General features: G+C 45.7%; 3 protein-coding genes across 3 annotated transcripts; 1 reads left to right on the top strand and 2 right to left on the bottom strand.

The window, feature by feature from the left end:
- Window positions 1-7,348: 7,348 nt before the first annotated feature.
- Window positions 7,349-11,884, bottom strand: LOC128302617 (uncharacterized protein K02A2.6-like). The gene has a single exon (XM_053039482.1). The coding sequence runs from the start codon at window positions 11,882-11,884 to the stop codon at window positions 7,349-7,351; it is 4,536 nt and encodes a 1,511-aa protein (XP_052895442.1).
- Window positions 11,885-12,844: 960 nt separating this feature from the next.
- On the bottom strand, window positions 12,845-17,906 carry LOC128302305 (facilitated trehalose transporter Tret1-like). The gene is made up of 5 exons (XM_053039100.1): window positions 17,611-17,906; window positions 14,591-14,871; window positions 14,323-14,514; window positions 13,996-14,144; window positions 12,845-13,919 (listed from the first exon to the last, which is right to left on the bottom strand). Exons 2-5 carry the CDS (start codon window positions 14,862-14,864, stop codon window positions 12,993-12,995), a joined length of 1,542 nt encoding a protein of 513 aa, XP_052895060.1. The 5' UTR covers window positions 14,865-14,871; window positions 17,611-17,906; the 3' UTR covers window positions 12,845-12,992.
- A 2,945-nt stretch (window positions 17,907-20,851) lies between these two features.
- Window positions 20,852-23,404, top strand: LOC128300872 (protein MCM10 homolog). Its single transcript, XM_053037101.1, has one exon. The coding sequence runs from the start codon at window positions 20,852-20,854 to the stop codon at window positions 23,240-23,242; it is 2,391 nt and encodes a 796-aa protein (XP_052893061.1). The 3' UTR covers window positions 23,243-23,404.
- Window positions 23,405-23,426: the final 22 nt, after the last annotated feature.

The following is a 23,426-nucleotide window of genomic DNA, read 5'->3' as shown; positions in this document are numbered from 1 at the left end:
ACATTATCGCTTTATCAGCCCCCATCAGTGATCAAGGCTGTATTGGCAAAAAAAGGGTGGCAAATAGCAGCGCAGATTTGCATGCGACCGCGCAGGCCCTTTACTTTGTTATGGTGCATTAAGGAGCAACCAGCCAAACAAACATAATAATCGATTAACAAACCTCAATAGTGGTGCGATTGCAAAGCTGGTGATGATGATGATGATGGTGCGGGAACTTTGCGATTCTTTCAGATAATAGCCCACAAAGCTAGCAACCACCAATCGTCACCCTAGTGCCCGGGCAAGATCCTTCAAAGGGAGTGTGTTCCGAGGATGGTTGGTGTGCAAGGGGCTGTGTAAACACGGCATAAGTGGTGTGTTGGGCAAAACGGGGTGATAATAGATTGTTACCGTGGGCACTATTTGATGAACGGTAATCAACGCCAATCGGCATTAATGAGCTGCCCATGCGACTCTCGCAGGTCTCCCATAGCCACGACGTGCTGTTGTTTTGCGCGGTAAACCCTCGTGACGCGGCGCAGTAACCACAGCTACAGGACGCGTAGATGCATTTGCATGGGAGTGTCACGATCGGATGCATTTGCATATGCATATGAGGGTGCACGGATGATGTGAGCATGCATATGATCGAGAATACGTTAAGAGCAAGGTATTAAAGGGTTTTATCTCTATTTGTTAAAGGTCTTCTTAGGTAAATTTGAGGTAAATTACTTTAGCTTTCTTTACTTGGTTGACGATTATAGGAGCACAAAAGGCCATGGGGACCCTCTCGCGTACTTAAGTCTAACCACTATATTTATTCGTCATCAGCGGAAAGCATCGATCTTCGCGAATTCCAAATGACGTAGGCTGGAATCCCATTTGGATTTGATTTAGACTTTGGTCTTTACGATTATTTAAGGTTTAGTTAAGTTCTGAAACACATCTCATGTATATCAGAATGATGGATGGGAGAATGATGCAACCAAATTGCAAATTTAGCTGACCCCAATCTTCAGCAGGTTCAACAGGTCCTCCCCAAAACGGTTTTAATCTCTCCCCGATGATGAGCATTTGTTTGCCGCATGATACTTTTTGCCACTATCTGCAGAACTCTCAGTTTATGTTTACCACAATCATGTCTAATCGGATCCCATCTTCTATCTACAATTTCAGCTGCCAAATCAGTAAGGACGCAAAACAAAGCTGAACTATTAGCACACCCGCCAATCAGGCCTGAATTAGCTGAGCCGCAACCATTGGACCGGGGAAGTTCGCGTGTGGTGATAATGACCTGATAGGAGCGGCTTGAGGGGCGCACCCGCACATGGTATGTATATGCAGTACATCAGATAACAGTCATCGACATATTACACGGACGGTTGCAGGGCATGCGAAATGTCTTCTCCACTGACCCGTGAAATCTTATCTATCGTCTAGCTATCAGTCGATTTAATTTAATGGGCCAGTAATTAGCCAGCCGGGAGTTAACTAAGAACCTTTATTGAGGGCTGTTCTGACATGGAAACAGATGGTTTTTAATTTCTTGGATTAACGACCTACTCAAGTCGTAGTAAAGTCCTTACAAAGAGGCCCTTATCTTAGACGAGTTGCAATCAGAGACCTTCGGTGTGAGAGACCGCGTGTCTATCCACAAGAACATAGGAGCTCCCAATGTACAGCAATAAAGAATAAAGAACTCTTGAAACGTTCCTTCAAGGATTCTCGAATACACGAAATTCGTCGGGAATTCCTTCCAGAACTCCTACTCCAAAACAGTGACGTCGGAATGTCGTGTTAGCTTTATCACCATTACGCTTCGTTCACTGATCGCATCAGCTCTTCTGGCAGCTGGTCCATTGCTCCTTTTTGCCCAAAAGGTTAACGCACCAATCAGTAATCGTGGTGCCGCAAGAGGCTTGCGTAATGGCGTGCTTCTAAATTGTTCTACCTCCTTCATCGTGACTTAGAAGGTAAAGCAGTAGATTACTGTGGAGCTGTAAAGGTCTGATGCTTTTGATGCACGAAAGTTCGAGAACGATTTTTCGCGTTGCTGTACTGTAAACAAACCGGCTTTCGAAAAGCTTGTCTAAAAAGACGCTTCTTGGAAATTGATAGCAGGGTGCGAATCGAGGCGTGAATGCCAAGGCAAGAGAGAAGTCTTTCGGGATAGGAAAGAAGCTGCTGGAAGCACAGGAACCGAAAGGTACGCATTGGTCTGTTATCAAGGATCTGAAATGTTCTCCATTCTTCCTGAATTATTGGCTCACGTTATGAAATAGGACTTATGTACTGTTCTATCTGTTTAGAGGGATGGTTTTTCTTCTTCTCTGACCCTATTGTTCTGCTGTTGAGTTGTGTTGATAGGAATGCAAACAAAGTGCTTAGAGAGTTCCAAAAAATACACACACATCAAGCAAACATACTGCCGCCCGTTATAAATCAGAAAGCAATCCTCTTCTCATCTGCGTGTTGTAAATTTGGTGGATACGCGCATCACGTGAAGGTTAAACTGTAACAACACCGAACATGAGTCCCATGCTCGCTCTCAAGCTTACAGCACGCTCTGGCCACGAGATTCAGTCGGAAACACAACAATCCAGGATAATCAACTTCAAGGTAAACAGCTACCAGGAACTTTATCCACAGACAGGGAGGTTTTCTCGATTCACTTTCAGATATGTCCAGATATGTCTGGCTGTATGGGTGGGTGCCGTTTGTCTGAACAGACAGAGTGGACGCCTTTTGCAGCTTATCTGGGGCGATGACTTGATAAGGCAACGTACACGATAAAATCACTACCGGAACCGTAAAGCGCCTTCATTTCACATTATAACTCTTCGGCGGTTCGTCACGTTGTCCAATCACTGTCTACTTTAATGAAACCGATGTCCAAGATTGAGCCGGATGAATCGGGTTTGGAATGTTGATCGGCAAATGCCAAAAACTATTGCGATTTGGGCCGTGGGCCAATTTGTTGGAAGTGTCGCAACAATCGCACCGCCAGACCGCGCGCCTCAATCCCGGACAAGTTATTTTAATAGTCGCAACCACAGTCTTCTCGCTATTTCCGCGCTAGGCGAAAGGTGACATTGGGGAGGTGTTTTCGTTTCGTGCGGAGAAAATACGTCTCGATCGAATGATCATCGATAGCGATCAGGTTGTGTGGTTATTTTTTTACGCCACATGTAACTTCAAGATCACTCAGTGCGCTGGAAACAGGTTTTGTTGTTTTGCGTTGGAAACTAGTTTCTGAAGGGCTTTTTGGGACGGGCTCGCACCTACCTCTGGAGGTCTCTGCATTCACTGTCGAAAATAGCGCGAAAGAACAGATGTTTCTTTTTGGTTGGGTGCTGTTGTAGGTTCGCTTAATATATATTTGCACTCCTCCGCACTTTTCCGCACTTCACTTAAGTGTAACTCGCTGTGGATAGCGTTGAGGGTGTGTGCTAACACTTGCCAGTCCTGAAGGTAGCGCTTCGGAGCTGGAGTATACTGTCCACTCTGCGATGGGCCCACCTCCGTTAGGGTTCCTGTCTGATCGTAGACTGTTCGAACCAGTCGCTGGTCCTGCCCGTTAGTACTGGTCGTCGCTGTCTGATGCGCTTGCTCCTACCACGCGTCTAAACCTATCGCGTTCCCCGTTCGCACTGGTACGCTGGTATCAGCTGCTGCTGGCAAGTACGGGGCCGCATACTCGAGCTGCGTATGTGTCATCGTTCAACACTTGCAAAACGTGCAAATTCGTTTCAGGACGACGCTGATGATGAGGATGAGTGAGAATTTGTTTTGCTAACTTTAATGTGCGATTAGCTATGCACTGACCGTGGCTTACACTGTGATGCACCAGCCCTTTACTTTTCCTGTTGCAATTTGTCACTTAAACAAACGCGCGCACGATGGAAATCCGCTCGGCAATCAATGACTGATCACTGCACTAGAAACACCCGCTTGGCGAGGTGATAATCGACCTTTCAAGCTTGTCTTCCGCCGCAACCGTCTGTGATGTGAGTGGATGTTGGCGAACTGCGGTCGTGTGTGTTACTGGGGCAATTACTTTTCCATCGGGATTATTTCTTATAACCTTCCCAGAGTGTATTTTGATATACATCTTGATCAAATTGATTCGTACTGTTCCGTGAAACATCCGTGGTATACACCAAATATACCAAAAGTTAAAAAAAATAAACAAACATCAGCAGTTGGTTATGAATGACGAAAACATGCTTATCTTATCGAACTTGTTGCCTATTTTCACAACACTCTCTACGTTCAAATGGTTTGTATCACTTGGGTCAAATATCCACTTCCTCATTGTTGTCGGTTGAATGATTTTGGCATGTATCAGAAGTGACACCGTAGTAGGGAAATCATGTCCTCTTGCCTCGAATCGATTAGATGAGACATTATCATGGGCATGATAGCGTAACAATAACAAATGGCCGATGTTACGATTCGCTGTTAATGGTCAGTCCTATTGTTAGTTATCGCTCGATTTTGAAAGGTCCTTATTGTACTGTTATACTGTTTGTGCTTACATTTGTAAAACATGTTGAACCATTTAAGATAATTATTACAATCGTATTAAGTATCTTAAACAAATAATAATGACGTTACACTAGAATTAACGTAATTGATGATGGTCGTATTGATTTTTCTAATACGATCTAAAATTTAGATAATAGTGTCACTAATTGTTTCAATTATTGATATTTATAATTATATGTATGGTACACAAAACAAAAAAAAAGGATTATACTATTTTCTAATTCGAAATTTTCCGTAAAACCTCCAGCAAACGTGCTAATAGCAAAAGGCGTAAAACAGTAGCACGTGTATGGACAAAAGAAATTTGAATTAAACGCAACTGACACTAGCGCCACCTGCCGCCAAGCAAGTGCAGTAAGCTAGCGCCATCTGTTTGTCAGTATGTCAAGGAGGAAATAGCTCAGTTGGTTAGGCTCGTGGAGTGATGGAGTGTAAAGAACGTTGGTAGCGGAATAAACGACGGAGAATTAGAATTGAGAAACAAGTTTTTATTTACCAGCACCATGTTTTGCAAGTGGGTGCTCCGAAGTTGTTAGCATTTGCGGATAAATAAAACCTTTTTTTCGTCCATCCAATTGCCATCAAATCACGCTGATCTTTCGCTGTGATTTTTTAAAGGAAATGTAAAGTTAAAGTTAAGTTAAATCAAATTTGGCGATGAAATTAACATGTTCGGTACATAGGAATTAGAAATAATTATTCAAAACTTCAAATCCAATCCAAATTATTTTCATTGAATGAAGCTGAACTTTAAAAAATCGTTTGAATCGAGTTCAATTAATCTATTTTCTATGTGCTTCAAACACTATAGTATGTAATTTTTTGTAGTCATTATACTAAAAGGCTTCACATAACTTGTTAACAGAACAGTCATTCTACTCTCTATGCAAAACGGAAGGCCACTAGCACGGCCCTTGCCTCGACAGTTTATAATTTTGCGTGCTTTGTGACAAAAGTGTGAACAAACCAATCACGACGCCTATTAAATAGGTAGCCGCCTAGCGTCACTGTCTTCAGCCCCTAGTGAAACCAGTTGTTTAATCGAAGGAAAATCATCCGGTAGGCAGCATCGTCTACGTTTGGCGGGATGTAAAACTGGCATTTCACAGACCAAGAGACTTTCTTGTTTGCCACAGCGACGAAACGTATGTTTACGGCAGCCGAAATCATGCGCAACTGTGGTGGTGAAGTGCTAAGTATGATCAGGTGTTGAACAAACGCTTAGTGCGTTGTAAATTCAAATCAAAACTTATTCTTTCCGATCATACCAGATCGGGGACCCTTGCCTGGTGAATCATCATCATCGCGTCGCGTAATGTCGTAAAAGGCGCTTCGATTTTCACGACACGTTTGATCAGTGAATTAACGCTCCCATGGTAGACCATCGACGCATGTTACGAATCCTTCGCACAAAAATAAATCTTTAGAGGATAGGCATCGGTGAATGTTTGCAGCAGAAAGATAATTTTATTAAGTGTGAATGCTAGTAGAATTAGGAACACTTTTAGCGTGGATGATTCATCGGGATGGGTAGATCAAAGGGAAATGTGCGAGTGTGAAATAAATCAAATTGCAACAAGTAATGGTTATGGATATGATTCAAATAAAAGCAACATAGTTTCCTGGAATGTGTGGTTAATGCAAAGCAAAAAAAGGGGCTACCGTTTTATGATATTTGCCTTCATGCCGGTAAGATTACCTTCAGAGCAATAACACTAAGCACTATCTCCATTTCTTATCAGAGTACCTTCCACGGTAAATGGGAGTGTATGTGTCGTTAGCATTATTACGATACCCAAGCAATGGGGAAGTCGATCTACGGGAATTGTAATATCAGAAGCTTTAAATTAACTAACTGTTTTCTTTACACAAATATGTTTTTGTGACCCATGTTGTGATGATTAAACATTAACGACTATGAAAAGCTGTGTTGCCATATTGTCGATATATTATCAATGATATTACTAGCAATTCACAACCTGTGAATTCTGAAGGGACCTCTCCATAGCATGACCTGACTATCCAACTAAATACTCAGTAAATATAACGCAGAACAGCGTTTTCCAACATATTAGATTAGAGAAGTCACGGGGAATACATTTTATAGTACCAAGAGTTTTCCTTCCACCAGCTTAATATTGGACTAAGCGGCATTGTCGACTCATAGTTCGACAATCACTACCACTAGTAGGGCCTCCAACTATCTTTCAGGTAAGGAGTTTCCAAGGAGCTTAATTCACCCCTGGATAAGAGATTTATTAGCAAGGTCACTCAAGGATGTCTCGTCAGGATGTTAGGATCGATATGTATGTCATGGATACTTCTTTGAGTAGCTCTCCCAATTGAGACAAAGAAACAGACAGACAGACAAAGAAAATTACACAAAAACACCTGTCGCCGATGGTCGAATCTTGTCGACCATGGTGACACAATTATAGCGCTCGGTAGGATAATTTTCAGAAGGATGTGTGGAACGACATGGCATTACAATGATAAGCACTATGAGCTGAACGATAACATTATTTTTGTGTTTAAAAGTCACTTTCGTTTTACTTTAATAAAAACTGAGACGGTCGAATTTAAAACACTTAATACAACACACTTTATTTTAAGACTTAACACAAATATAACAATAAGGCGGGACGCTACAGAACACGTCCCTTCGCTTGGACGGTTGCGTTGGAAGAGAACAAGACGATGGCCGCGCGCACAGCCGACGATAGCCGAACAGCGTACGTCGATCGCTGTCGCACGACGACAGGATCGAGCAAAGCCGTAACGCTTCACGACCGAGGTGTATACACAACACCTCCCCCTTTTAAGTCAGCCTGTACGGGCTGAACCTACGTGGCAATCTTCTAATCCTAGAAGAACGTCGTGGTAGCCGCGTCTGCTGTGTGTTGCTCCTGCTATTAGCCGGGGGTCCTTGCTGCTCTTCCAAATGTGCCGGTGCTGTTGGCGATGATGCTAATGCTCGCTGCGCCTCTACCTGCGCAGGCGGTGCTGATGATGATGTGGGATGCGATGCGGGCGACGGCACGGGTAACGCTGGCTGATGAGATGAAGGATGCGGCAAATCCCATTCATCCAACAGGATAAATAGGGGTAGTTGATGCTCCGTTCGCTCGTTCCGTTCAGCCGGGCCAGCAACACGACGTCGGAGCTGATTCACGTGACGCCGATGCTTTTGCTGGTCCTGGGTAACCACCTCGTAAATGACATTACCCATTCTGCGAACTATCCTTCCAGATGCCCAGCTCCAAGAGTTCGCCTTGTATAACTTAGCATACACCAAATCACCCGGCTGCCATTCTCGAATATCGCTCCTAGTGATGGTCTCTGATGACGCTGGCGGCCGCAACAGATGATGAACTGTTCTGGTTGCTCTTCCGATCATCACCTCGGCTGGGGTGCGTTGCGCCAAAACAGGATTTGGTGTGGAGCGATAGGTTTGAAGAAATAGATCCAATGCTTCTTCCAGCGACGTACTTCCCACCTGTATTTTCCTCAACGCCCGCTTGAACGTGTCCACGAACCGCTCGGCTTGGCCGTTCGATTGAGGATGAAAAGGCGGAGTTCGAATATGCTCGATGCCGTTCCGCTCGCAGAACTCGCTGAAGACTTCGCTGGTGAATTGGGGGCCATTGTCGCTGACCAATGTTATCGGTGGTCCAAACCTAGCAAATATGCCTCGCAAGATGGTAATTGTAGCGGATGAGGTAATACTCGCCGTTTTCACGATCTCAGGCCACTTAGAGAAGGCATCTACGACGACCAGGAAATACACTCCATCCACTGGACCGGCGTAGTCGATGTGAACACGATGCCAAGGACCGGATGGTTTTGGCCATAATGATGGGGCCACTGCTTGAGGGGATTTGGCTGCGGCCTGGCACGGCCCACAGGTAGCGACGCAATCGGTGATGTCGTTGTCCAGTGATGGCCAGTAAACGAAACTGCGCGCAATCGCCTTCATCCGCTGGATGCCTGGGTGTCCACGATGTAGCTGGTTTAGGCACCTTTTTTGTAGAGCAGCGGGTACCACTACCCTCTCCCCGAAAAGAATGCAGCCATCCACGGTTGTCAGCGCATCTCTTCGGTGATGAAAGCGGACTAAATCCTCTGCGTAAGCCACGCCCCGAGGCCAACCCTCTTTGACGTACCGGTACACTTGTCGTAGTAGTGCATCGTTTCTCGTAGCTGTAGCAACTTCTCTAAAATGAATCGGAAATGATTTTAGTGATTCAATGGCCACACAACTTACGACTTCCTCCAGCTCGATGCTAGCGATGATGTATTCAGGTTCCGGCTTCTCGCATCTGCTAATAAGCCGAGATAGCAGATCCGCATTCCCAAATTTGTCCGTTGGTATGTACTCCATCTCGAAATCGTACAGCTGCAGCGTTAGCGCAAACCGTTGCAGCCGATTTGCGGTATATACGGGAATGCCTTTTTTCGAGCCAAAAATCTGGAGCAATGGCCTGTGGTCGGTTTGGAGTCGAAAATGTCTGCCATACAGCATTTTGTGGAAACGCGTTACCGCAAATATGATCGCCAATCCTTCGCGGTCTATCTGGCTGTACCCTGCCTCTGCTTTTGTTAAAGCCCGCGACGCGTGTTGCACCACCTTTACTGATCCGTCTGCAAACTTGTGACTGATGGTTGCTCCGAGTCCTACGGAAGACGCGTCCGCCGCTACAATGATGTCGGCTCTAGGGTCATAGTGAGTTAAAAGCAGATCCGATTTCAGCACTTCCTTAAACCTGCTGAATGCTCTCTCGCACTGTTTGGTCCAAACAAACTGGCTTTCATTTTTCAACAGATCGTCCAGGGGGTACCTCAAATCCCGCATCCTGGGAATAAACTTGCCATAATAATTGATTGCGCCCAAAAATGAACGAACCTCATTAACATTTGTTGGCGCTGGCAGTTTTATGATTGCCTCGATTTTCTTTGGGTTCGGCCTTAAACCTGTTCGGTCAATGATGTGCCCGAGGTATTCTATTTGGTGCATATTGAAAGCGCATTTTTCGGCCTTGATCGTGAACCCAAAGTCTTGCACACGCTGGAGCACCTTTCTGACGTTCTCATCGTGCTCTCTTTCCGTCCTACCCCCGACAACAACATCGTCCATATAACCAGATGTGTCATGCAATCCGGCAAGCATCGCATCTATAATCTGCTGAAATGCGGCTGGTGCTATCTTTAATCCTGGAGGTAGACGGTTATAGAGGTATAGACCCCGATGCGTGTTTATCGCGAGAAGAGTCCTGCAGCTCTCCTCGATCTCGACTTGCAAAAATGCGTCCGACAAATCTATTTTGCTGAAGATCTTACAGTGAGCAAGCTTCGCAAAAATGTCATCCGGCAACGGCAAAGGATACTCGTGCGGCTGCAGCGCAGCATTCAGCCCAGTGGAATAATCGCCGCAAATTCGAATACTGCCGTTGCTCTTACGTACGACCACGATTGGGGCTGCCCATTCGGAGTAATCAATGGGAGTGATCACGTTCATTTCTACCAATCGGTCAAGCTCTTTTTCAACAATGGCTTGCATGGCATAAGCCACGGGCCGCTTTGGACGGAAAACTGGGCTGCAATTTTCCCTTAGCTGCAGCTTGATCTGCGCCTTTGTACAAAGCCCTGTACCTCGAAACACTTCGGGAAAACTTGCATGCAACACTTTTGGAATGTGCGTATCCGTTGAAATGTTCGCACAAAACATGTCCATTGGGACGGAGCCAAGGGCAAAAGAATCCACCAAATCTGCTCCCAGCAAGAGCAGATCGACCTGAGCCACACGGATGATCGCCGGCTTGGTGGCGTTGCATATTGTCACCCTTGCTTCAAACTCGCCTAGCAGCTTTAATTTTTCATTAGAGGCTGTTTTTGCACAAACGGTAGGCTTTACCAATGATGGCTTCCCTAGTTTTTTCCATGCGGTCTGACCTATGACCGATATGTCCGAGCCCGTATCCAACTGCAATCGGATACTCGTTCCATTGATGGAAACCTGCACAAATTTACGGCTGGCTCGTACACTACACACCCTAACCGTTCTAACAGACCGTGGTGGTCGGTGGCTTCTGCGACCGGTGTGATGCTTCCGCTTGCGACAACGCTCCTCCCGATGACCTGATTCACCGCACTCTTTGCACTTATAATTCGATTTCGGACAATCTTTCACCCAATGCCAACCACCGCATAGCCAGCAAGCGTTACTCGGTTTCTTACTCCCTGATTGGTTATCGCGAAACGTGCGATACGAGCGCGATCCTTTATCCGAGCCCTTAAAATGGTTTCGGCCGCCATTTTGTAATGCAAGCACACGCTCTTCCGACGCACCAGTGATCATTGCATTTTCACGCTTCAGGTTAGCAATGCGGTTGCATTCCGCCGATATTTGCTCTAGAGTGATATCGGGGCGCTCTTCAATGCGAGTGAGCAGCTTCACTCTAAAATCCTTGTCCGTTTCCTCCTTCAGTCCGCAGACAAAAACTAAGCACTTGAGCTGTTCCTCGCTCATTCCATTTAGCTCGAAATCCACGCACGCCCGATTAACGCGACATGCGTACACCAAAAAATCCTCACTCTTGCTCTTTACTAACTGCATGCATTTGTAACGCTTAGTTAGCAAGGATTCTGTTTTTCCAAAAATGGATTTCAGTTTGGCAATGGTTGCCTCGAGCGTAAAATCACGGGGTTTTTGGGGAAGAATATAGTTCACATACCTTTCGTGCTCTAACGGACCCAGCTTCCTCAGGAGTAAGCGCACTTTGGCCGCATCGTCAATCCTGGCTGCATCTCTGACGAACAAATCCTCGTAACGCGAATACCATTTCTCGAACGTTACGCCTGCGTCAGCATCGAAACGGAATTCCGTGATGTTCCTGGCCAACGAATCAAGGATTTGCTCAGGATTGAAGGGAAACTGGTGATGCTGCTGCTGCGGCTGTGATGCTGACTGCGGTTGTGATACCGATTGCTGCTGCTGCTGTGGCTGTGATGCTGACTGCGGTTGTGATACCGATTGCTGCTGCTCCAACTTGGTCATTACTTGCTGCATGAGCTGGATCAATTGCAACATTGTGGGCTCACCGCTTTGATACAAATTCGTCTGTGATGACGGCATTGGGAGCGATGGGGGATGCTGGCTTGATGACGCCGTGAAAAGCGATGGCGGATGCTGGCTTGATGACGCCGTGATAAGGGATGGCGGATGCTGGGTGGGCGATCCTGCTTGATGATCCAACGTTGCACCGTTCGGCTGGAACGGCGGTCCAAATCCGGGTTGTAGATGCGCGGTACCCGGAACATCGAATTGCTGCGAGAGACGACGTTGATCCTCTTCCATGCTATTGTCTCTCAGGTCCGTGTCCTTGCGACGCCGCTTGCGTGGGAGCGGAATGATTGCACTTCGCGGTATACTTTTTTTTTTCACTAAACCTTTAGTCCTCGTCGCCACTTTTGTGTTTAAAAGTCACTTTCGTTTTACTTTAATAAAAACTGAGACGGTCGAATTTAAAACACTTAATACAACACACTTTATTTTAAGACTTAACACAAATATAACAATAAGGCGGGACGCTACAGAACACGTCCCTTCGCTTGGACGGTTGCGTTGGAAGAGAACAAGACGATGGCCGCGCGCACAGCCGACGATAGCCGAACAGCGTACGTCGATCGCTGTCGCACGACGACAGGATCGAGCAAAGCCGTAACGCTTCACGACCGAGGTGTATACACAACAATTATTATTAACGAATGGGTTTTTCCAAGTACCACCGCCCAATGTCTATTAATCCCGTCCCCATGGACGAGAGAAAGTGTTGTAAGACAAACCCTAGCCTGAGGTGATAGCGTTAATTCGTCATCCGCCGGAAAGGCCGAATCATACGTAAGGCGGTAAATAAATTTCAAGGAACGTCACGTGAGTTGTGTTCGTAGCCACAGGGGAGTGTAATCAAAAGATTATAGGACTTACATTTAAAACAACAACTCGTGGGGATTTACGAACAAGAATCTGGAGGTTATTTAGAGGAACATCTAACGCCACCATGACATGTGTATTGCAATTTACAAGAGACTTAGTTTAAAGTCGCTTTCCTCGAACGGAACCCACAGGCTTGGAAGCTTTAAAAGCTATCTAGAAAATTGTACTAAGTAGGTCAACACACGTTACAATGTACAATGTACAATGAAAATATTCATACGAGTGAGATAAACAATTCGTCATCATGGTTTTCGTCGACGGATTTATGCACTGCCGTTGTAATTACGTAGCTTATTTCTTTTCAACACTTTATTCCAATTTATTAAATATACGATACGAGAGATTCCTAAATGCTTATTGTAAAAATGTCAAAAGTATTTTTTCCATCCCAATTCCGCATACTAAAACCGACTCTATCACAGACTAGTGGGTTCGCTTATCTAGATAATTTGCACCGCCGTGTTACCGTCTACGCTTTCGTGTCATTTTTGTCTGCGTTCGCGTTCTTGCTACCGCGGAAGTAGTCCTCAATGTCCTGCAGCGTACGGCCCTTCGTTTCGGGCAGGAAGAAGTACACGAACACGATACCCAGCAGGGACACCAATCCGAAGAACATGAACACATTCTCGTTGCCAATAACGTTCACCATCGTAGGGTAGCTCTTGAGTATGATGAATGACATGGTGTAGCCGAAGAAGATGGTCAATCCGGACGCTAAACCACGCACCTTCGTTGGGTATACTTCCGCGTTCATCGAGAACGGAAGCGTGAGGAATCCGAGCGTCGCCGTAAAGATGAACGCCACTAGCAGCGCCGTCGGTACCCAGTTGTACGGTGTGTCGGTGACCGGATACACGGCACATGCCGCCAAACCAAACATACAGCACGCCATGCCGAACCCAGAGAACAGGGCCGGTGGACGACGGCCAAACTTGTCGGAGATGAACGACATCAAGATGGTGGTCAGTACGCGCGTCAGCCCCACCAGTACCGCACTCAGGAACGGATCAATGGATACACCTGCCTCAACGGAGAAGCTTGCCGCGTACACGATGATCACGAAGATGCCGGAAAATTGTTGGAAAAGGAAGAAGGTGCACATGATCCCGAGCGGTTTGTAGACTTCCGGCTTCTTTAGCTGCACCAGCTTGGATGGCTTTTTCGACGATTCCGACGCACGGAAGCGGGCCACATTTTCCTCCAGTGCCTTTATTTCCGCCCGAATCTCCGGATGGTTGTCTTCCTTGATGGCGCGTATTACCTTCAGGTATCGTTCGGCTTCCTGGGGTCGCTTCTTACCCACCAACCAGCTGGGAGACTCCGGTAGTGGAATAGCGATAATTAGTGACACACCGGTAAACACACCGCTGATTGTACAGACGTAGCGCCAGTCCTCCTGCAGAGATGAACCGACGATTGATTAGAATTAGTGAGCTACGAACGCGTGCTATAAACACACTGAGCAAACTTACCTTGAACATGTAGCCCAGCGAGTAAACCAAAAGCATTCCAACACCGGTAAAACCGGCCGTTAACAGTGTCAGGCGGCCTCTCAAGCGCGGGTGTGCAACTTCAGCGGCATAAACCGACGCAGGTGTGCTAGAAAGACCGATCGCGATACCTGACAAAGGAAAATATGGACACAACACATTATTGGGTTATGGCTTTACGTTTGTTACCCTTTAGGCTTGATTGCTTTTGCAGAAATTCAAAGAATTGCATTCATGAACCCAGTTCCGTGGACGTAAAAATATTGATCTTGCTGTACAACAGAGCGCATTCACACGTGCGGCACTTACCGATGATGACACGTGCGACCATCAGCTCCACAAACAGCAAGGACGCGTCCGTGGTACTGGCGAACGACATGATGGCCCACGAGATGATGGAAATGATGTTGATGCAGTAAAGCGTTCGCTTACGGCCTACTTTGTCCAGCAGATACCCAGACAGCAACCCTCCAAAAGGACACATGATCGCGGTGATGGACGCTATAGGAGACACACAGTTGCACACGAGTTTAGTGATCGAGCGGCGTGAAAACGTTGCAAGGTATGTTTCGCTTACCGAACCAGCTGGCATCCGATTCCGTTAGCACGACGGACGTGGTTGAGTTGGTCAGCTCCATCATTGCGATCGACGGAAACCCAATGCCCATGCCGGAAGAGATGGTCGTAATGTTAGCAGCGACGGCGATCAGTATCTGCGTGATGACGGCCCGCTTAGTTAGCTTCACAATCCCGGATGCCGTTGCCTCGGTCGCCTTGTCTGCAGGTGTATCAGCTACCTTGTCTGCAGGTGGATCTGCCGGTAGGGTTGGTATTTCTCGTGCTTTATCCATTCTCAAGCTGCAACAAGTGGGAAGCAAATGGAAGATGAAAAGCATTGTAGAATATCGAGTTCTAATGTACATTCAATTAAGAGACTGAGAACAGGTGTGGGACAATGCATTTGGACACTGATAATTAATAGAGTACTAGAACTCACGAAGACTCTATTTAAGATATTATATTAAGTTAAAGAGCTCAACTTAATCATTGGGATTATCTGAATTCATAAAATTAAAACCGATGACAAATGCAATGAGACATTATTCAAATAATCAATAGCTGATACAGATAAAAACAGCGCACTATATTAGCTGGTAACGATCCTCAATCAGGTTGTGTACCAGATTATGCGCGCTTCAATTAGTAAGTGTTTTGGGGGAAACACACGCCCCGGAAGTATTTCTCATGTGGCTGTAAAATTGGAATCGGCACCATACTTTCGCAACCAGATGTCTAGGTCGTTCAATAACCGTTGCCGTTGATCGAGTAGCGTGATTCAACGATCGAATGCTTGATCGGAACCACCCCATGTGAGCAGTTACTATCGGTATGCTAATTGTGGAAAAAATGTGCCACCCACCGAGTCTTCCGATAACTGCGTATCACGTATCATCTCAACCCGAGCACTTTGCCCTCACCCATCTATTTGCTCGCTTAATTCGCAATTATTGACACTGGTCGAAACTAAGCGTCATCAAAGAACGGAAAGAACCTTAAGTGACCCACACACCGGTGGCTGCAACCTTGAGTGGAGGGATGGCTCTGAGCTACTCGTGTACGTGTTTGCCCAATGCATTAGCATCGTCTCGTGTGCTTAGTCCTGGCATCTGGTAGCTGGAAAGCGGATATGCAAACCAACCAACCACCTCCACCACCAGCGATGCACGCTTTTATTACATTTCGCACCCGATGTGAGCCCGATTCAACACCTCCAACGAGATCGGCCACTATTGGGGGTACTATCATCATCCGCGCCAGAAATAGGACCTCCGGGTAAACAATACTAAATTGCACACGCGCCCCGGGACGTGTGTTGTTTTTCCCAGCTTCTGCATGTCTGCCGCCAGCTGTCCAGTTGGAGTTACGGCTTGTATAATCTACTAGGCCACACGTAATGCACGATCAAACAGCAAAGATGACGTACCGTGGAGGTACGGTCAGTACGCTTTTGTTCCCAACCGGGCATTGTCTTTATCTTTGACGATCGTGTTATCCGCGGCACACAGCTGTTGCTATCACACCCAGTTTCAGCCAACGCATTGCTATCGTCACAAGTCGTCTACCAGGAGGTTTTTTTTTGTTTTGTCTTACTCCGACCGTTTATTTTTAAAACCTGGAACCTGGTTTTGCATTTCTGCGCGCTCCGCTTTCTATTGATGCGTCGCCGCAAGCTGCACTTTCTTTGCCATGGGCGAAGCCCGTGACATAGTTTTGACACCTTGTGTGGTGCACAGGGCTAGGAAGGTTAAGACGACGAGCAAATATTAAAGACCTCTACCAAGGGGACACACCACCCTTACGGTGGATTACAGGAAGATGAAACAAACGTGCCACACTATCACACCCAACGGCAGCAGCAACCAGAGAATAATACCGGTTTTATGGGGGAGGGCACGTGAAGGTGGATAATATTGGAAGGTTCTGATTGTACAGATGCGTTTTTCAATGCCGTTAACCTTCCGTGTGTGTACGCGGTAATATCACCCCGCGGGGGGTATTACAAGGGTGCGCCGCCAAAGTGTGATAAATCTTTGTTTTCTTAACCGTCTCCCACCTTGTTACACGGGATGATAATAGCATTTCAGTTTTTGCTACGTTTTAAGCGAGAAACGCGACAAAACCGATCGTCTGCTGCAGAAAGGAGTCAAAAAGAAAGAGTCGTCTTAAGAAAACGCTCAATCATTATTGGCCGGTAAAATCCCGCGCTTGCAGGTGAATAAATTGTGCGCCCGAGACGCCTTTCGATAACCTTCGCCGTGACGGCGTGAAGTCCTTAATATTGGCTGCATATCCGCGTGTCGGTGTGCGGTAGTATTGGGGATGCTTACTTTTCAGTGGGCTTTTTCGTTGTTTATTACTTTCACGCTTATTATCAAAACTAAAATTAAATAAGAAAAAGTTAATTTTTAACCATTTCCTTAAAGGAATAAACCAAAATGAATTGTTTGATCTAGTCAAACATTACATACAGCTTTTAGTTATCATTAAAAAAATGTTGTAAAAAGTAAAATTAATGCAGAACATCCGCTTAATGAGTCGCGACACGTAGCAGTTCGGAAAGTCCCACATTTCTTCAATCAGATATTTAATCAGCTTGCGAAAAAAAGGTTCTTTTTCATCGATCGATGCGAAGATGTTCCTATGCGGCGTATAAAACTGAACCACACTGAAGGCTTTTATGAATGCAAACGCTTAACTAATACCTGAAAATGATTTAGATCCAATATTTGATGAATCTGTATTTGCATGTTGAGATTAGTACATCCGCACTTCCCAGAACTCCTTACATTCACTTAACCACAAAAAGGACGATTTATAAATTTAAATATCCACACTGTTGATTGGCATTCATTCACATTTAAAATTCTTAAAGAACTTCTTTGTATAATTAATATTCCCCGTCTGCAAAAAATGGCAATCAAACCATCCCCATGCTGTGTGTGCTTATTTCGTTTTATAACTCTCACTTAATTATAACAAATTGCCTAATAAAGGTGTCCACTCCATGTGTTTGGTGGACCGGGGTTCGGTGCTTACCTTTGCCCGTAAAGTGGCGGGGTGCCGTACTCGTATCGATAGACAGGTTTCGCTAGTGAAAACTGGCCACAGCGTGAGACGACTCACAAAACCAAATGACCAAACTAACCAGTGGCAAAAGCAACAGTCCAAGCAAACTGTTGCCAGGGAGCGAGCGCGTTAAGCGAAGCAAATGGAAACGTCACTTCAAAAAATAAAAACGTACAGCCACCGAAACCCGGTTTTGGGTTAACTAGACACCCCACTAGACGACGCCACACGCGGACACCACGCAACCGAATCAAATCGATCCAATCACCACGATCACCGAGTGTCAGGACTTGAGGCTCGTTCCTTTCGCGACGATCTTCACCACACGACTGGGATGGCTTCGATGGGCTGCTGATCGTATTATGCTGTACCCTGGGGTACCCGCGCTCGCCGACACCATTGCCACTCCGCGGCACCCGACCGTCACCTCGCAATCGTCATCAGCGTCATCATCGTCATGATCATGCTCCACTCCATCCCTGCAGCCGATGGAGACGCACCGTGCTTAAACCTGCAAACTATCGTCGGGTTATATGCGGTCGTTTATTTAGCGCCTTTTTTTTCTGTGTCGCCTCTCCGGGCCGAGGCTGGTTGATCCAACCACGGTCTCTTCTATCGATGTGTGGTGGCGGTATCGCAAAACCCCTATTCGCAAGCGCACCTCCGCTCGTGCGATTGTTTCTCGCTCGCTCTCTCTTTCTCGCTCTGTGCGTTTTTGGGGTTGAATATATTGGGCTCTACATGTGTTTTAAATGCGCCCAGGGCTTGGGGGTTTTTCCCCGACACAACTAACCCCTGGGTGTCGCGTGGTTCGGGTGGAGCAGAAAGATATCGCACACCGGCGCATTAGCAGGGCAAGGTCTTCTTCCTTCGTAATACACCAGCGCTTCGTACCCTTTATTGCTGCTTTTGGTCAGCTGTTCTTTTGTACTAAAACGATGCAAAAAGCGGGAAAAATTAAATCACGTGCACAAAAAGGGGGGACTGACACAACACTCTTTCACTCTCACAGTCCGAAAGCACATATTAAAATCGTTTAGCTTTCTATACATGTTCTAGAAGCTTACATAGCACCAACGTTGCGCGCGAACCGTTTATGTACAGCAGATAACCGTTGTGTGCAAGCAAACAAAATTCCCTCTTTTATGTCACTAACCGGCAAACACAGTCGGAGTAATTTTCCACCAGAAAAATGTCACCATTCGCGCACCGAAACCCATTAAACAGGGTGGGAATTAAAAATAGTATGAGCTTTTTGTACTCGATGCCTAAGGACGAGATCGATGAAGAGATCATTCTAGCGCCCACAGATGTATACCAATTGTATAGTGTTCTATTCGGCTTTCGGCCAATTCGTTGACTAAAGCGCTTTCGTATCGTACCGTTTGCGGTCAAGTAATCGTGTCTGCTCGGGGTAATTTATAACAAATTAATCCAAATTTGAAAACGAACGTGTTTCTAATATAAAAAAGGGGATGGACAACGTAACAGAAGCATTTAGCAACGGTTGCAGATGTAACGATTTAAATTGCAACCATTTTCGTCACTTAAAGTTTACCATCGTTACAGGACACAATTGTGCATGGTTTTGATAAGGCAAAATGAAAAGCTAAAATGAATGTTTGCAATGCTAATTTCTATCCCGTCGTGTGCAATGTTGCGGGTAGTAATTATTGCTACACCGATCAGAACCTTGTATTAGTTCTCGTTTCATTCGTTGAGAGCTTTCTGGTCGAAGCCATCGTATGCCCTAATGGTCCATATTAGCTACAAACAATTGTATCTGTGCTATGTGCATTTATGTGTTTATTTTCTTCCACGATGGTGCACGATGGCTTCAACCAACGAAAGATTATGGCACTAGACCGTGTGCAATATTCTTCGATAATTGAAAAACACAAGCTAACCGGTTCTTTCTGCGGGCACATCCCGCAGAGCGCGGTCAGTAACTATTTGGGTCAACCTTGGTAGATGAAGGTCGACCGCGCAGAAATCGAAAACAAGCTTATAAACCTTAAAAAGTTAAATGCTATGTTTAAGATCATCACCCTTGCGGTGGTTTGCCGTCAAGCGTTCCGGATTTTACGTGATGTTTTAATGGCTCTTTCATACGGTGTTCCGGAATCAGTTGGTGCAACTTGTTACCAAGCTGCAGTCTTGATGAAATTTGAATGCGTACAAGCCTAGTTTAACTTTCTTGCATGTACGATCTCCCACTTATATTTTCTAATATTTTATTTTGGAACTATCCACTTACCCCTAATCAGCTCGTTCGTTCTAGTGCATGTATTTTATACGTGTAACAATTGGCGCTTTTTTAGGGCAACGTGCATGAATCAGTACAGACATCCGAACCCATTTTTCAAGTGCACCTTCATGGAAGAAGTTGGGGCTTGTATGTTTTTTTTTTTAACAGATCGGAAAGCACAGGAAGAAAATGGGATGTGAAGCATATTTATATCATAACTTACCTTGTGGTAAACAATCTTCCTCACACTCGATGATGCTGGATGATATCATCGTACAACCCAATTCCATCTGAATCCCATAATCACTCCTAATAAGGTATGGTACAACCAGATTGACCTGCAATTGAATAAACCAGACAACATTACCAACACATTACAAGTACAATACGGCATTAGGAACTTACAAATTGTCCTGGAAATATGCTTGTATTCCGAACAACTTGATGATTTTCAACATGCAAATATACTTTCTTCGAACACAGACACTGTACTGCTAATATATTACCAATGATTTGCCCTTTACACCGGTTTGCACCATTAAATTCATACGAATTAAATGCTCTGAAGGTAATTTTGCCGGTTGGCTATGCCGATTTCAACAACATAAACAAGACCAAGGTTGATAGAGAAAAGAGACAAGGTTTCCACATTTTGTTTTTACGGTGAAAAACAATGAAAAATATTTAAAAAATGTTGTTTTTTGAATCGTAAAATGCACCAATAAAATCACAGAAAAAGTAGGTTTCAACTGGGAATTTTCAAAATCAAAATTTGGTCAGAAAAACCGCATTAAAATTGAAGCGTTTTTTGTCGACCCGGCTCGGTTCCCCCTTCATAATGTCAGTTGAAGAAAGAAAGGCGGGAAACATTGTAAACAATACCAAATCACATTTTCGATACCGTTTTGGTCTGGCTTAAATTAAAAGTTTGTCTGATAGGTTTTCTAAAATTTGTTTAGCAAAATGTCCGATGGGATAGGAGACTTGGATATGGACGAGCTGGAGCAGTTGCTGTTGGAAAATTATGACGCAAACTCGGATCAAAATGAAAGTGAGCAGGCGGATCAGCTTAACAGCAGCGCGGTAGTTACCCCGAAACCCAAGTTAACTCTCGAAGGGTCCAGCTTTCTGGTGACCGATACGGAAAGCAACATAAATGGAGAAACATCTTCCAGCGCGATAGCTGAAGCAACTGTGACTGCTGATGCGGACATTGATTCGTCGGACGAGGAAGAAACGAGAAACTTTCTCGAGAGGAAGTACAATCAGTACGGAAGGCAAATTAATGATCTGTTAAAAACAAAAGAAGCAGAAAAGACGGACCAAACATTGTCGAAATGGGTGGACCAAAAACTGCGACAAATCAACCGAAGCTCACCGCAAACTCCGTCCGCCGAGCTTACGGTGAAGCCTGAAGCATTGAATACAACCCCAAAAACTAACGTTGGTAGTAAACAAGCTACAAATCTTACCAATCCATCCAAAAAATCTCCAACGAGCAATTTGCCAGCTATTCCAACCGTGTTTCAAGCGACAGTTCACACCGATCCCATATTCGGATTGCGCATTGTGCATCCTCTCGTGTCCAGCCAGACGTTACAGGAACGGATGTTGGACAAAAAAGCGGTCCCGTTTATGCGTCTTCGTAACTTTATCGAAACGGTCGATCTTCAGCAGGATTGGGTAATTGGTGGTGTACTGATCAGCAAGACGCCAACGAAAACAACGCAGAAAGGCAAACAGTTTGCCATTTGGAAGTTGAGCGATCTTCACGGCGACATCAAGATGGTCAGTTTGTTTCTTTTTGGTCAAGCGTACAAGGATCTGTGGAAAACGGCCGAAGGTACGGTGCTGGCTGTACTGAACCCAAACGTTCTGAACAATAACAATGAGAAAAACACCGAGGCTACCTTGTCCATTGATCGCGCCACGAAGGTAATGGTGTTGGGCCAGTCAAGGGATCTGGGCACTTGCCGTAGCCATAAGAAGAATGGTGAACGCTGCACGTCCATAGTGAACTTGGGCAAGTGCGAATACTGTGTGTACCATATTAAGCAAGAGTACAACAAGGCAAGCAATCGCGGCGGTCTTCTCACGTCGACGGGTGGCCGTGGATTGAACGAGCTGCGGAACAAAGTGCTCGGAAAGAATGAGGTGTTCTACGCAGGACAAAGCTTCAGTGCAGTGAAAGCAGTTAAACACCCTAAACAGATCGAGAAAGATCGTAATCGTATGATGACGTTGTCGGATTACTTTCGGTCGCCATTTGAAGGTAGCAGTGGAGGAGCAGGAGGTACTAGCGGTGCAACGGCATCACCATTGACAGCCTCTTCATCATCCGTACCGTCGTATCGAGCAGCAACTACAGCAGCTAAACCACCTAAATCATCTGCTGCCCGAATCGAACTGGACGTCGGCCAGCGTATGAAAGATTTTAAGCGCCTGCAAAGCCTCGGTGTATCGATGGAATCGTTGGAGGCAATAAAAACTTCTTCGCCGGCAGCTAAACCACAACCGACTAGCACTCAGTCATCTGTAGCTCCATCAACTCCATCCAGCTCGCTGGAGAATCGCAAATTTAGTCTCGAAACGGTACCCCGTTTAAGTCGGGAATCCTTCGATATCGACTTTACGAAGCAACACGTGTCGCTAAAGAAGGCACTCCAATCACGTGCCCGTGCGTCGGCAATTATCAAACAAAAACCGATCGAAAAAGCAGACCCAAATTTCTTCAAGTACCGAGGAACGGAACAGGGCAAAAAGCGAGTGCTGGAAGAGCTGTCGAAGAATGCACCTGGCGAGGAAAATGTGGCCAAGCGTCAAAAGCTGCAGGAAGAAGCGGACGAAAAGGAGCGTGCCCGGAAGGATCACATGAAGCGCATCATAGAGGCTTCTTCCTCCCATCAGGAGTTGGTAGTGGCAAGTGAAAATGCACAGCAGGAACAGTACTTCAAGTCGCTCGAACGTAAGGAAGCGATGGAGGATAAGATGCTGAACACGTTCAAGGTACCGTGCAAGGCGGTCAGCTGTATCCAGTGTAAGTACATTGCTTTTTCGGCTGCGGATCGTTGTAAAACCGAAGGACACCAGCTGCGCGTACATGACGCGGAAAAGCGATTCTTCCGCTGTGCCGACTGTGGCAATCGTACCGTTAGCTTGTTCCGGATACCGAAGGTTAGCTGCAAAGCTTGCCAAAGCTCACGCTGGGAACGGTGTGCAATGATGCGGGAGAAACGTGGCGTGCAGATAGGCGATGTGCTTTCGATACGGGGCGACGAGGAGAAATATTTGGGCAGTTTGGCTGGTGCAAGTGCTAGTTTGAATTTGCTGGTACCCGAGGAGAGTTCATTTTGATTCCTTTGTGTGTGCACTAAAACAGAAAGAAAAGGTTTAATAAATGTATCACAGCTGTCTGATATGCAAATGCCCACACTGTGGAAGGTTATTCTAACGTTTCTCAACCATTTCAGGCCCTTTGGGGGGAATTCTGCTTCAATCCTTGATTAATGTACGAATGATGCTTTATTTGCTCTCCCTA

This window comes from Anopheles moucheti, chromosome 3 (genome assembly GCF_943734755.1).
Source record: "Anopheles moucheti chromosome 3, idAnoMoucSN_F20_07, whole genome shotgun sequence".
Taxonomy (NCBI): Eukaryota; Metazoa; Arthropoda; class Insecta; order Diptera; family Culicidae; genus Anopheles; species Anopheles moucheti.
Note: the sequence above shows the minus strand (reverse complement) of the source record. Positions and strands in the feature narration are given on the sequence as shown.